The 14,397-nt window shown below is 36.8% G+C and overlaps 1 protein-coding gene across 1 annotated transcript in view; it reads left to right on the forward strand.

The window, feature by feature from the left end:
• Positions 1–447: 447 nt before the first annotated feature.
• The window catches only part of ZFPM2 (zinc finger protein, FOG family member 2), a 538,352-nt gene continuing 524,402 nt past the window's right edge, over positions 448–14,397 (forward strand). The window contains exon 1 of the mRNA XM_045162789.1: positions 448–623. Coding sequence (XP_045018724.1) covers positions 584–623 — 40 coding nt within the window. The 5' untranslated portion in view covers positions 448–583. The remainder of the gene's footprint in view (positions 624–14,397) is intronic.

Raw genomic sequence — 14,397 nt, forward strand, 5'->3', positions numbered from 1 at the left:
CCAATCCTCCGTCCGCTGATGGAATAGTCCCCCCTCCCCACAGCCCCGGCGCGCCCCTCCTTCCCTCCCGCGCCTTGCCACCTCCCGCGGCAGAGCGAGAGCTGCGCGGCCCGGAACGGCGGCGTCTGTGCCCCGCGAGCCGCCGAGAGCGGGGAGAGCGAGCGCGCCTCCTCGCGCGCCTTCCGCCCCCTCGCTTCCCCTCTCCCCTCCGCTCGCACTCCCTTCCCGCCCCCCCCTTCCCCCTTTTCTCTCTCCCGGTTCCTCCGTTTGAAAATTCCCCTTCTCCCCCCCACCCCCCACCCCAGCGCTCTCCCACTCTCCCCCTCCCCTCCCTCCTGTCACACTCTCTTTGCCCCCCTCTCCTCTCCTCTCTCTCTCTCTCCCTCGTCATTTGCCTGCTCATCTCCAAACGTGGATCCGCGGCTCCCGGAGGAGCCCAGCGCCCGGAATCCCGCGTGCCCGGAGCACCTGGAGTCCGGCCGGCGGCGGCCCGAGCCCGGCCGGCGGCGGCGGCGGGAGCCGAGGGAGCGGCAGCCCCGACCGCGGGCACCGCGGGAGCCCGGGGGCAGCGGCCGCCGCCGAAATGTCCCGGCGAAAGCAGAGCAAACCCCGGCAGATCAAACGTAAGTTTGCACGCGGGGCCGAGAGTTGGTGGGATTATTTCTGGGGCGGGGGGCGCGCGCGGGGCGGGAAAAGGAGGGGAGGGAGACTCGGGAAAATCCGCTCCCGCTGCCCGGGATTTGTCAAACTTCGAGCAGCTGGAGGGACAGCTAGTCGTGCACAGACAGACAGACAGACGGACAGCCCGACCGCCGGGCGAGAAAGAGGCTGCGAGGAACAGCCCGCTCCTGGCCAGGCTCAGCCTTCGTCCTCGGGGTCCTTTTTAATTCTGACCCCCCGCGCGCACTTAGAGCTGCTTTTTCGCCTGGAGCCTGGCTGGGTAGCTCCAACTCTCAGGAGGTTGTTATCAGTGTGGTTGTGGTCATTGTTGTTGCGTTGGACGGGCTGCTACTCTTGGGGACCACTTTTTTTTTTAGCAACCAGAGTGAGAACTTAGTTCTCCGAAACAACTGGTGGAGACCTCGGGGCGAGGGAGGCCACGTCCCCAGGCGGTGGAAAATCAGTGTCTGGGTCCCGATCCGGGGCGGTGCCAGAGCCACGCCACAGCCGAAGCGAAACAAAAAGTAGGTGTAAAAGTTCGCGCCTCGGCCGCTGGCAGCCGTGCGCCTCCGCCCTGCGGGCGCGGGGATGGCGCGGGCGGATCTGGCCGGGGGCTCCGGGCCCGTCCCGCTCGCGGCACCGGGACGCTTTACGCGGTGGGCGTGCGGGTTACCTCGGGCCCCGCGGGCGCGCCGGATCCTCGCGGGGAGGGGCTGCCGGCTGCTTCCCAGCGCGGAAGCCGGGAGTTCAAGGCAGCCTGGGCGCCTCAGATGAGGCTGACCTGAAGCCCCCGAACCCCCGGGGGCCCGGGTGGTGCTGAGAGTCCCCAGCGAGGCGAGAGGCACCTGCCCGAAAAGCACACAGCCGCAGAGCTCAACTCGGTCAACTTTTCGCGTCTTGGGGATTAGCCTTCCCTTAATGTCTTGTCGCCCTGCGACATGTCTTCAACGCTTTGGCCGAAAAGGAGAAACAGCCTTATTTTATTTTATTTTTTTGCCAGCCATGCGGTGTGTCCATTTCTTCGTGTTATTTGAAGTCTTGCAACTAATGTAAAACTGATTACCGTGTACTTTTAGGTAAAGGCTTTCATGACACTGCCTCCCCCTTGATTATTAATCACACGCACCCCCTCGTGTTAGAAATTTCATTTAATGTAGTTTAAAAATAAATCCTATAAAGCAACTTAATCCAGTATAAAATGGGGTCCAGGTTGTAAGCAGTTTGCTACATAAGTATTTAGATCCTTGCCTCTAAAAGCAGACTCGCTAGCTTTTCTTTAGTGGATTTCTTCTCTTGGATTGCTTCAACTTGGGTTAAAGCAAGGGCTGGACTTAACTTTGGGCTCAAAGCAGCTTTAATTGAGTAGAGAGAGACACTGTTCTTGAAGACTTTCCCTTTTTTCAGAGTGATTATTCATGGTTTCAACTAATTGCTTTTTACCTTTTAGAACTAAATCGATCTGGTCCCTGTGTATAAATGTTGCATTTTGTAGTACAAAACTGCTTATTATAAGATATGATTATAAGCATTATTAAAGGGAAAATGCTTTTTAGTTCATGGCTGTCGTCTAAGTTGTTAATAAATAATTAATATTAATTGATTGAATAGCACAAAGACCATCTGATTCTACTTGGGAATACTTTGTTATCTTCTCAATTAGCTACATTAAAATTTTTTTTTTCTATCCTTCTATGTCCACCTCATATAATTGAAGATTAAAGCGCTGGAACTAATTGCTGATGCTACACTTGTGTTATAGGTCATAAAACATTTTAGTGCCTTATTTGAATGCTGTGATTTATTAACTATCAAAAATACTTAAAAGTTTTCTCATTTGAAAGTGAACAAGTATTATATTTATATTTATTCCCAGTGATCCTTGCCTGCTGATACATGCATTCATATGCATTATTAATATACATGCAGTTTAGACTTTTATTGGATTCAGTTTAGGGTCACAGTGATTATCTATGCAAATGTGGACACCCTTCTCCCCTTGCACTGTTAAGGAAAATGAGAAATTAGAGGTCTTTGGATTGTTATATATAGAGCAGTACTATCTAATAGCTGTTTTTTTGGGGGGGTGGAGTGGGGCGGGAATACTTAAATGTAGTTTGGCCAACTGTAAAGTCACTTTGGTTGTAACCTATTGACATCTGTCTCCTTTTGCCTGTTCAGGTAGGAAGCAGTTTTGCAGATGGAGAAGTTTGTCTGATACTCAGAGTCATTACCATGATAGGTCTCTCCAATTTTAGTAGTATATAAGAAGAAAAACATTAAAAAAAATTACAAACAGTGTTGCTTTTGATATTCTGGATCAAACAGAAGTTTGGAAAATACCAGAAAGAAATGGTTTTTGAAACAATGGCATTTCATGGAACTAATGAAACTGCATTTTTAACTTGGAAACATCCAGAATTTGAAAATAAAGCTTTGGCACTGCTGATAAAACATACCCAATTTAGAGCAACTATGACAAGCAAAAAGTCAGCTTATACCAGAAACTGTGAAGACAGTCAATTTAAAGGACAAAAAGGTTGTTGGGCACAGTTTTTTTTTTTTTTTTTTCCTTTTACTGCGTACAGTTCCCTGCTATCTAAAATTGTGATTTATGCAGTATTTTAATATTTTGCTTATTCTTTCCCCTTGGGTGCTCTCCGGGCAGCGATAAAAAGGCAACGCTGAAAGAGCACCATTAATTTGCTATGATGACTGGCCAGATAAGAGGAGATAATGGGAAAGATAAGCGGAGAAGATATACCATCAGAAACCCGATTATTACCATTAAAATTCCAGCCCAGCAATCTGCAGAAGCCTGATAATTCCTTCTCCGTTTCCACCACTTTGGATGATAAGGCAAAAAATAGTCACTCAGTGCTCCTTGATTAGACTGCCTGGATTTCCTGATAATACAGTGATAAATTATGTATTTTGCCCCCATGTTTTGTCCCAAAATTCAGATTTTTTTTTTCCTATTCCTAGACTATATTTTCTGCCCTCCCCTCAGAAGCTTTCTCTTCTAAGCTATTATTGTAATCCTGGTTTGATAAAAAGCCCTGATAGGATGGGAGGTGTTTGGTGTGGGAGCCATATCATGCTATCAGCCCATCTCCCCGCACAGCTGCTCGCTGTTGTTGTTTTTAGCCTTATCACCTCCTGCCAATATGCCAATAAATTGCCCAGATTGTTCTCCATTCTGGGGCTGCACTGCAAAATTTATGACAGAAATGATGATTTTTTTTTTCTTTTACCAACGCATCTCTTTATGATTAGTAACTGTGTTGTATGTGCAGTTTTACTGTCATTTTCTTCTTAAAGCTGTTGTCTCTAGTAATGTGTTTATTGCCCTATATGTCCCCAACTTCAGTCTCACTGAGTGTATTGGCTATGGGTTCAGCAAAGATATACATACATACATACATATATATGCATTTTTTACAAATGCCAGCTAGTAGTTAATGTAGACATTCAAAGAGAGAAAACTCAAATACTTTGTTTTTATCCAACATTAAGAAAAGGCACTCTTCTTGATGCCATTCAAGAATAGTTTTCCTAAAACTTTTAGACTGCTTGATGTTTTCAAACATGTTGAACAGAAATGTTCAGTCTGGATCGTGTGCCAAATAATTTGTGGTGAAGGAAAAAGAAAGGGAGAATGAAGAGAGAGAATTTTTTTTTGTTAAGTGAAGTAGATATTGGGAATGAATATACACCTTGAAAGTAAAATGTTCCCTGTAAAGAATAACCTTGTTAGCAGTTGTGTAGAAGGACTTTTGCAGAACTTGGAATCCTTTCTTATTGAATACATTGCCTTTTTATTATTTGAGATGATCTAATAATTTCAGGCCGTATGAATCCCTGACTTGCACAGTGTCTCTTGAGTGTTTTATGCTGTTTTTTAAAAAGTAGATAATATTAAATGCTTTATTTATAAAATGATTATTATTTTAAATGAGAGTATTGCATATTACATTTATTTAATATTTATAAATGTGAAAACCTCTAATGGATCATCTTTAGAACCTTAAAATTATGTTATACAAAGAGGTGGTTGTGGTTATTTTTCATTGTTCTAGTGTAGGAGTCTTTTCTTTAGTGTTTCATGTATTAATATTAAATCCATAATTTTGGGGTTAATTAACTACTGTATTACCATTAATATTATTATTTTTTAAAAGGGCTTTGGGTATGCTGTGCACATTTGAAATACAGTGATCACTCATATCCAGGATGTTTTGTTTTTTTATCTGCAAAATATTAAGACAGATTTTTTTGCTTTGAAACATATTATTCACTTCTTTGGATTTAAAAAATAATTAAATATAACATTAAAAAATAAGCCTTTCTTGTTGGTTTATGTTGTATCTCATGTTAGAAATTTTATTTTCTACATTTTTTAACTGAGTTACATTTCAGAAAATCTATTTTTATACTGGCCATGAACTAAAGCAAAATACATTATGTATACTAGCTGTTTTGTTAATAAAATAGAAAGATTGGTACCCAATGTAATGTAAAAAAATTAATTTCTTTATTACATATTTGAAATATATCAATACATAGAATTTTTCTCAAAAAAACCTAAGAATATTTAGTAGATGTTTTAAAAATAAGAAAGTTAAGAAATGGCTAATAGGTGAATCCTAGTTTTTAAGAGTTAAAGAGAATATAAGAAAGTTCACTTCCAAAGACCATTAATCATGAAGTCAGGTTTTTTTTTTTTTTAAGTTCAGTAAAGTCACAATGCAAATATAAATGCGGTAGCATTTCATATCCCTAGTTGCTATAAAAGATTTTAGGGTTAAAACTTTGTGATATGACTTGGAATTAAAAGAGCAACTGTTGTTTTCCACTTCTGGCAGCTTTCTAAAGTGGCTCATTTATAAAATTATGTGGGAAGAAAAATTATGAGTTTTAATATTATATGTCTCAGTATTTCAAATGGACAAAGAAGTTTGAACGCGTCTATAAATCATAACCAGAAACGTTAAGAATAATGTGATTGTATATCAGTTCAATTATAAGGAGTGTAAAGCATCTCTCTAAATTTCATATAAGAGATCAGTGTTCACTTTAGACATTCCAAGGTACCAATAAGTCTTTGCAAATTAAAATATTTCCTGAACCATTTAAATCTAGACATAGAAAATATGATGTGACTTATTTTATTTAAGTTGGTGCTATTAAGTTGGGCAAGACAGTAGTGCAGTTGAACGATTAGCTTCTGATTTTTACATTCTTTATTTTATATTTAAGGGTTAATGCGAAGATTTACACATCAATTTGTTTCTGGTTAATTTTGAGAATAAATTAAGATATTGATTGATTATATAAGATATTGATTATAAGATATTAGTTGTCTAGCTCATATGTGTTTATGTTTTGCCTTTATGGTAGTGTAAATTAACTCTGTGTCACAGTTAAGGTAGCAGAGTTCTCCTGTCCATGCGCTCTTCAAGGCCTCCCTCATCCCTGTTATTTCTAATGTTTGAGGACTATTTAAGGACTAAATTAGCTCTTCCTTCACATGGTAAAAACAAAGAAATCAAACTAATTAGTCCATTTTGCTACTAGTTTTTATCACTGGAAAAAGTTTTGAGAGAACAAGATTGAAGCTAATGTGTTTGCTAAAATGACAAATTTGGGACTAGATGTATATGGATTTCTAATATGGATATTTTTGTTCTTCCCCATAAACAAAGTAAATCAAGAATGGACTTATAATTGGTATTTTAATCACAACCCCTTTTCAATGTGTAATTTGCTTAAAAGGTAGTAAATCTTACTTATTCTGCGTTCTGTGATTAAGTTTTATGTTCCAAAAAGGTGCCTTCTCAATTTCCTTCAAAAGAATGTATATTCAAGTTTTAGATGAAGTGATACTGTTTACAGCAGTTTTTTTGGTGTTTGGCGAAATTATGCGAAAAATCTAAACTTAGGTATTTCTGGGCATAAAAAAGTTTTTTTAAGAATACTTTCTTCAGTGCAATCTTTGTTTGCTAAAAATTATGAGTGAATATGTTAGCTTTGGAGCTCTCATTCTCCAAGTCATATTCCCTTGGAGTTCTTGTTTCTTTCCCACTTCTGAAGGATTAGTAGGACATTTCAGAAGAACACTGCAGGTATTTTTGAAACCCTGTCTAATTCAGCGCCTGGCGCTGTGTAAAATTATCAGTTCATTCCCTCACCAAATGAATAGCAACGAAAGTCCCTTACTTCAGTCACCAGAGAATGTGTTTCCACCATAGATAAAGGGGTAAGTATGTATCATTCAATAAGGTTACATTTTTAAACGCTGAAATGCAATTAAGTTAATAAGCTGAGACATGTTAATATTTGGCATTCTAGAAAGTACTATCTCTTTAAAGGTATTAGCATAAAGATAGCACATTTGTTTATTATGCTTCCAAATCAGCTCCTAGTATCTCTGCCACAGGTAACAATTGACTTTTCAGGCTTCAAGTTAATAGCCTTGTCTCTTGCTTGTAGGGATCAATATTAGTATTAATTAATCACCATTATCGGCACTAGGATCTGGTTCTATTTGTTGTTACATCAGCAAAATATCAATATAGAAAGTGGACTCTCTGATCGTCATGGCAACTTCATCTCTTGGGTCAAAGAAAGTTTATCTTATCTGTGCATAGAGAGTGGCAAACTGTTTAGGGATCTAGTTTGAACTCTAAGAACATTGATTTAGTTTTTGTTTGCGAATAGAGGCTGAATTCCAATCACAAGGGATAGGTAAGATTTAAATATTAATGCCGAGAGGCTTGTCTGAGAGGGTGTCATACCATTACAGTCAGACTGTCTTTTTGAGATGACAAAAAGGTAGAGAAGAATTGTCTAGTCAGGATTATTTAAAGCCTTAGTAATTTGTGCTTTTGACAAATACTTCTAAAAATGAATATATGATAGTTACTGGGTAGAACTGATTTTGGTCAAGATTTCAGGTGTTAAAATAAGCTCTTATTTTTTTCTCTTTCATCCCTCTCTCTGGGTCTATTATAATATATCCACTATTTTTTAAAAAGTGCTTTTGAGGACCAGTTTTGCCTCATGATGGGTACAAGATAAGCAGCCCCATGTCTCAGCCAGAGAGTTACGCTCTGAAAGGTCCAAGAAAGAAATGTTATAGGACTGTTTTTGTATTAACAAATATTCATTACTAATGAAGGAAATCCTAATGTAGTAAGCTCAAAGGATAGATGTCTCTGAAGGATGTTTACAGAGATAATAAAAGAACCTAAGTTGCCAAAGCCAGGAAATAAAAGAGATGCTCTCTTTTTTTATATATATTTCTAAGATATAGTGATTGCTTAAAATGAACACTTTTTTTTCTAAATCAGATCCTTGGAAATTCATTGATTATTTTAAAAAATTATGCTAAAGATTAAAAATTGGATTTAGAAATGGTACCTGAAATGCTTTACTTTATTCTTGAGGTTGTGGGCACTAAATAAACTTAAATATGTGTGTTTATGGGGAAGATGTATATGTATCTTATGATTTTGGAGATTTTAAAAATGAATGTAAAATGCCTGATGGTCATAGCCAATGTCATATAATTGCTTATTCATTCCAGGCATTGTCCATGTAATAGCTGGAAAGTCAACTCTTTATGTAGTCTGCAAGGCAGTGCTATTTATTATTTAATATTCTGGTAATATCCCCATGAGTGTAAAAAAAAGGAATATGTTTATAAGAGGCTGTAGTGTAGCATTTAGTATTATAAAGGCCTTCAGTTAATCTGGGCATATGCCACCGGCTACTGCCCCTTTGAATTGCTTGAAGTTGTTGAATGGCCTTAGTCTGATTTTTTTTTTTTTACATAATTTGACTTTTGATGATGTTAGATGTATCCTAACCAACTACCACAAATGTATATAGCTTTTTTTTAAATATATACACAAATGTATATATAATCAATGAATTTCCAAAAAATATAGCTTTTATGTAGGCTACCACACATGTACAGAGTTTTAATAGTCTACGTAAAGCTGCTGTGCCTAGTTTCTGTACAACCTACTAAAAAAGCTATTTGAAAAGTTTGTTTAAACTTTAAAATGAATCTAAAATTATCTCTAAATAAGGAGGCATTTATTGAAGATATGTTTACTGTTATTTTTTTAATTGATTCCCTTCTTAGAAAGAGAAATCCTTTTGAAGATATGAATTACTCAATCTGCATTTGTAAAACTTTGTGGATATCTGTTGTTGAGACAGTTTAAGAGAATTTTCAACAAGTTGACATCTATATAATATTGTATCTGTAAGATATCTTGTGAGTTGCTTGACATAGGTGTTTCAGCTGCAGTTTCTGAAATTATTTATTTCAAAATTTAGAGAAGTCGTTAAACTTGAGTTGGGTGAATAATCAATTATAAAACTTAGAGACAAATATTTGACCTTTACTACCTATTAATCTGGAACTTTAAATTTTATTATTAGTTGCTTCTTTGTAATATAAATAATGGTGTACTCTTTAAGATAAAAGACTTGCTTTACTGTGGCATATTCTCATGTTATTGTAAGCCTGCGATAAACTGGAAGTTAGAAGATGAAAAATAGTGAATAAACAAATATTTAATTTCAATTGAGGGCCAGATTCTTCTGAATGTGTGTCAAAAAATAGCTAAAAATTGTATACTAGTAAGTGGCTTTAAAGAATAAAAAATAAATAATAATACACTCAATACTGTCCATTTCTCTCTTGCTTACTACATTTAAATTACCTAATTTAGAATACAAGTTTTAAAGATTATCAGATAATTCAAAGTTCTGATTATTTTTAATTCAATGAAAAAATCTGTGTTATAACTTAATTTTAGCATATTTGGTATCAAGAACTTTTTTTAATGGATTTAAAACAATTTCTCATAGTAATGTAAAAAGGTGAAAAAATCATATTGCAAGTAGAAGCTTGGTTAGTTCTCCATTTATGTTCAAAAATATAAAATGCCATATACTAGTAAGACTCTTTCCTTGCTGTCTGCTGAGAAGTTCAAAGGCATTTTTAAAAAATAAGACCCTGTGAATTTAGTGGGAATCTTTTGGAATGCTGTACAAATTATTATTGTACTTTCTCATTTGTTGTGCACAAATTGCTTTCATGGTGTGCATTTTCATCCATGTCAACATACGTCACTGTAACACATTGTGATGTTTTATAACCCATACCTATATGATTAATGTATGTATTTATGTGAATAAATAAATTTATTGTGGATAAATTTTATGCTGCTCTTAAAATACTTTCAAAATATAGTTCAGTGAAAATTAAATGAGAGCTGAATGGAATATTGACAATATTTCCTATTAATGAAAATCTTATATTCATCATAAAAGTTGTTCTTTTGATTTTTAAGGAAAATAAGCAAGTGGACAGTTGCTTATACTAACATAGAGTACTTATAGCCATACTATATTTCTGTATTTCTCTCTTGTCAGTTTTGTATAAAAATTATGTAACAGATATTTTGTTCGAATTAAAAACTGTCAAACTCATGATCTATGTCACCGTTGATTCCTTACCCAACTAGTTTATGTATCTGAGTACATTATTTATATCATTGGAGCAGTGGGTCAGCTAATGTGGTTTTGCCAACAGCATTGAAGATTTAAACACTTTTTTTCCTCCAAGACTCCAGTCAATAGGAATAGTTAAAAAGGTTTTTAATTTTCTGACTTGCTTTTATTTATTTGGTGTAAAACTGTCTGAATTTATATTGTGCACATTTATCAATTAGGTCTTCTTTCTCTTGAAGTGCCATCCTGAAATTCTCATATTGATAGCCTTTCTGCCACATTGCCATGAAAATAATCATATTTTCCGATGACATTTGACTTGCACCTAAGTACTTTTGCATATTTTGGATGTATTGGGCCTCCCATGGCCAATAACAAGCTTGGTGTGCAGGAGAGACTGACCACCATGGGGCTTGTACAAATGTGAAATATTCAAGAGTTCATTTGCAAATATATTAGGTAGCTGCTAAAAATATCACCCCACTTCTTAACAATGTGCATCTTGGACAAACAGGCGCATATTTTGTCATCAAGTTGCTTAAGCCTCTGAAGTCAGGGCTACAACTGGGTCAGATGATAAGATGAGCACAACAGAGAAACGAAGAGAGCTTCTGATAAAACCTGATTGATTGATGTCTGGCTTCCCCACCATCACGGGCAGTTGACAGTTAGTTTGGGATCAGATGATTTGGCTTTTGCGATAGAAGATGGGGCCTGGTAGGCAAGCCTGAAGGACAAAAAGGTCGGTTTCTGTGTAGTGTCAAGTAATACCAAGCTCCCACAAGGTGGGACATTATTAATATTTCATTCTTTCTTTTTTAGGTCCAGGCCCTAACAATTGATAGTCTCTTAAAGGCATGAAGATTCAGTCTACAAACAAAAATGTGTGACTACCTTCCTGTTTGTTTAACTCAGTGTTGTTACATGGTTATGTCATAAAGGCAAGGGCATATGTTTATTTAATAATTATGTGCTATTTTATGTGATATTTTGCAATATATAATGATATTTGCATATTTCATTGTATTATAGTCTTCTAGGGTAAAAGTCATGACACATAAACTGGCTAAATTTAATATTTAAAAACTAGTTTTTATGGAGAAATACAGATTTACTGAGGGGAAATTACAATGTAAATTAATCTAGAGTTATCAGCTCCAGGTGTTTGGGTATCATAGATTATGAGAAGCTTAGGTGAAAAATATTCTAGTACATGGTTTAGCCATACCAGAATCTGGGAAAACCTTACTTGGCACAATGGGAGAACTTTATATTTTGTACAGGTCTGTGGTTAGTGAATGACTGTGGCTGTCATTTGCTGAACTTTATTCTTGCTGGTGATAGGATTAATAGACTGTTTCTTTGTATTTTAATTATGGAAAATTCCAAATTCTGGGCACGTATTACAATCACATAAAAATATACTAGTTTATATGCTACTAGAGAACAACATTGTAGATCACTTTTGAATTTGAGCATAATTAATAGTAGAATATTGATTATATCTATTATTAGGTAAATTAGATAAATTTTGTCTGCTATTAGAAGAAACAAGGAAGGGAAGAAAGAAAATAAATCAAAGTAGCTAGTTTTAGAGTAAAATGTTTTCCAGCGTTAGTTAGCCATGAAAAGTAGTGTAACTGTTACAGTATTGGAATTTGGACAGCTTGGATTTGAATTTAGATTTAGGACAGTTTGATACTCTCTAGAAATCTTTTAGGATGTATCGCTTTTCTCTTGAGTTTTAAGGGTCAGATCTCTAAAGGACAGTTGGGTCTTAGCTAATACTGGAGGCTTAATACCAGCAGGATGAATTCTGCAAGGTGCTGTATTGCTGATAGTATAAGTGGAATACTGTATGAAAGCCTTTGCGCCGAAACCTGAAGTGGCACTCGTAATAAGTGATCAGGGAAGGGGGCTAATGGCCATTTCAGCCATGATGTGTAATACTTCCAAGAAAGGTGCCATAAGAAAAGGACCTAGTCTCTTGTACATACATTAATATGAAACAGAGAAATCTGTCTATCTCTGTCTCAGGAATAATGAAGAATCATAAGTGTGGTTACAAAAACTTTTTCAGAAAAGATACTTCAGGCAAAGGAGCACTCCTGTGATTCTGTGCTGATGGTTACATTACTGATGGATGTTGTTTACCGGCGGTAGCTAATAATGGTCAATACATTTTGTAACATCAGGGAAAAAAGAGCACAAGTGAATTTCCATAGCACAGTTGCTGCATAAGTCTGTGATGACATTTCTCAGTTATTCAGCAACAATGATGTTTCATTTTAAGGTGGTGTACAGTTGTAAAATGCAAATTGCTTTGATAAATATTAGAGGTTTTTTTTTTTCTTTTTTGAGTATCCATGAACAGGTGTCTAAAGTTTATTTGCTTTTCTGTGTGCATGCATGCACACACACACACACACACACACAATATCATAGATTATCTAATACTGCCTTCTCAACCCCTTTATTCCTTTAGTGTTTTCTGTTTGTTTCTGTTATTACATGTGGTTTTGAACTGCACACTCTTGCATATGGGTAAGCTACTCCTGAAAAATACCTAATTATACATCGAGGAAAATTAGAATCGACAAATGAAAAAGGTGTCACATCATAAAAATAATTAAGATCAGTAGTCCTTATAAATAGAAAGCAGCAATCAGCTCTGTGGTCAGCTAGACTCCAATTTCTTGGTTAGTTTCAACAGCTTCAGAAATCTCATTTGGAGGAAGAGTGTGACTTTGAGATGCAGTGGCTGGAATGATTAGTCTGCAGTTCACTTCTGTGTTTTTCAGTCCTTGGTTTGTAAGTTTACATTTTGAAGAAAAGAGAAACAAGAGGGTTGAAGTGTAGGATGTTACTAAGGAAGAGTTTTAAGGATTTGTTTTCTCTAAATTGGTTAGCACCAGTGTTCTTTATACTGAGAAATAATCTCTTAGGTATTATCAGAGGTGAAACAAATGTTGAATGCATGTTGTTAGTAGCCCAAGGAAGAAAAATTAATTATTGCATATTTAATCAAGAACTTTTAGCCTGGGATCCATGGACTTTGAAGAATTCATGAATATCCAGACATTTTATACAAAAGTTTGGGTATTCAAGAATTTTGCTGCTGTAAGCCCTCCAGTGGGTGTCCTTTAAATTGACATCTGATTTTTTACATCACTGCTGTTGCATGTTCTATGATCTATTTGTTGCTTTTCTGTCTGACTTGATCACCAAGTATACCATGATCACGTGCCATTTTCCTTCCCAATCTCTACCCTGACTGGCCCCCATAAACCACCTGCATTCAACGACATTTTATCTTTACTGGTCTTCTTTTTGTTCCTTGAACATGCCACGCTGCTTCTCTCTTTGAAATGTCATTTCCCTAGATTTCCATATGGCTGTCTTCTTCTTATCATTCACTTTTCACTTCACATGTCAACTCTTAAGAAAGACCTCCCTTAGCCTGCATTTAAATTTTCTGTCCCCCTACATGCCTTAATTTGCTCTCTAGCCCATTACCCTATTTTATTTTCATTCTACTGATATTTATCTGAAATTATATTCTTTATTGATTTGTTAGTATATATACTTCTTTATTAAATTGGTTTCTCACTAGAATCTAAGCTCAGTGGATAGAATCTGGTCTTCTTCACTTCTATACCTCTAGTTGCTGCGAGAGTACCTGGCACATAGCAAACACTCAAAGAATATTAGCTGAATGAATGGACGAATTAATGAAAAAAATTTTTAAATTCAACATCATTTCCTGTGATACATCTTTTAATAAAAGTGGTTTTGCAGTTTTCCATACAAAAGAAAAAAAGAGTTATCCACATGCTGTTTATTTAAATTAAAAACTCCCATTTCTTCATTCAACAGTCATTCAACAGACATAGAATATGTACCAACTGTGTGTACTATGTTAAACCACAGGGAGGGGAAAATACAAAAATCAACACACTACGGTTTGTCCTGTCAGGTAGCATATTGCATGGTTAGGGAGAAAGGCACAAATACTGTGTATTGGGTTATGTTCTTGATAGATGAAAGTATAAAGGAATATGGGTACAAAGATACCTCTGTTACTTAGGATAAGACTCTAGGATGAGGTCTTACTTAAGCTGGATCTTGAAGGAGGAGTTGAAGATGCAGTCAGGACAAGAGGGAATTGCATCCTGGCAGAATCAACAGTTTGGCCAAGAGCAGAAAGGC

Source organism: Bubalus bubalis, chromosome 15, assembly GCF_019923935.1.
Source record: "Bubalus bubalis isolate 160015118507 breed Murrah chromosome 15, NDDB_SH_1, whole genome shotgun sequence".
Classification (NCBI taxonomy): domain Eukaryota; kingdom Metazoa; phylum Chordata; class Mammalia; order Artiodactyla; family Bovidae; genus Bubalus; species Bubalus bubalis.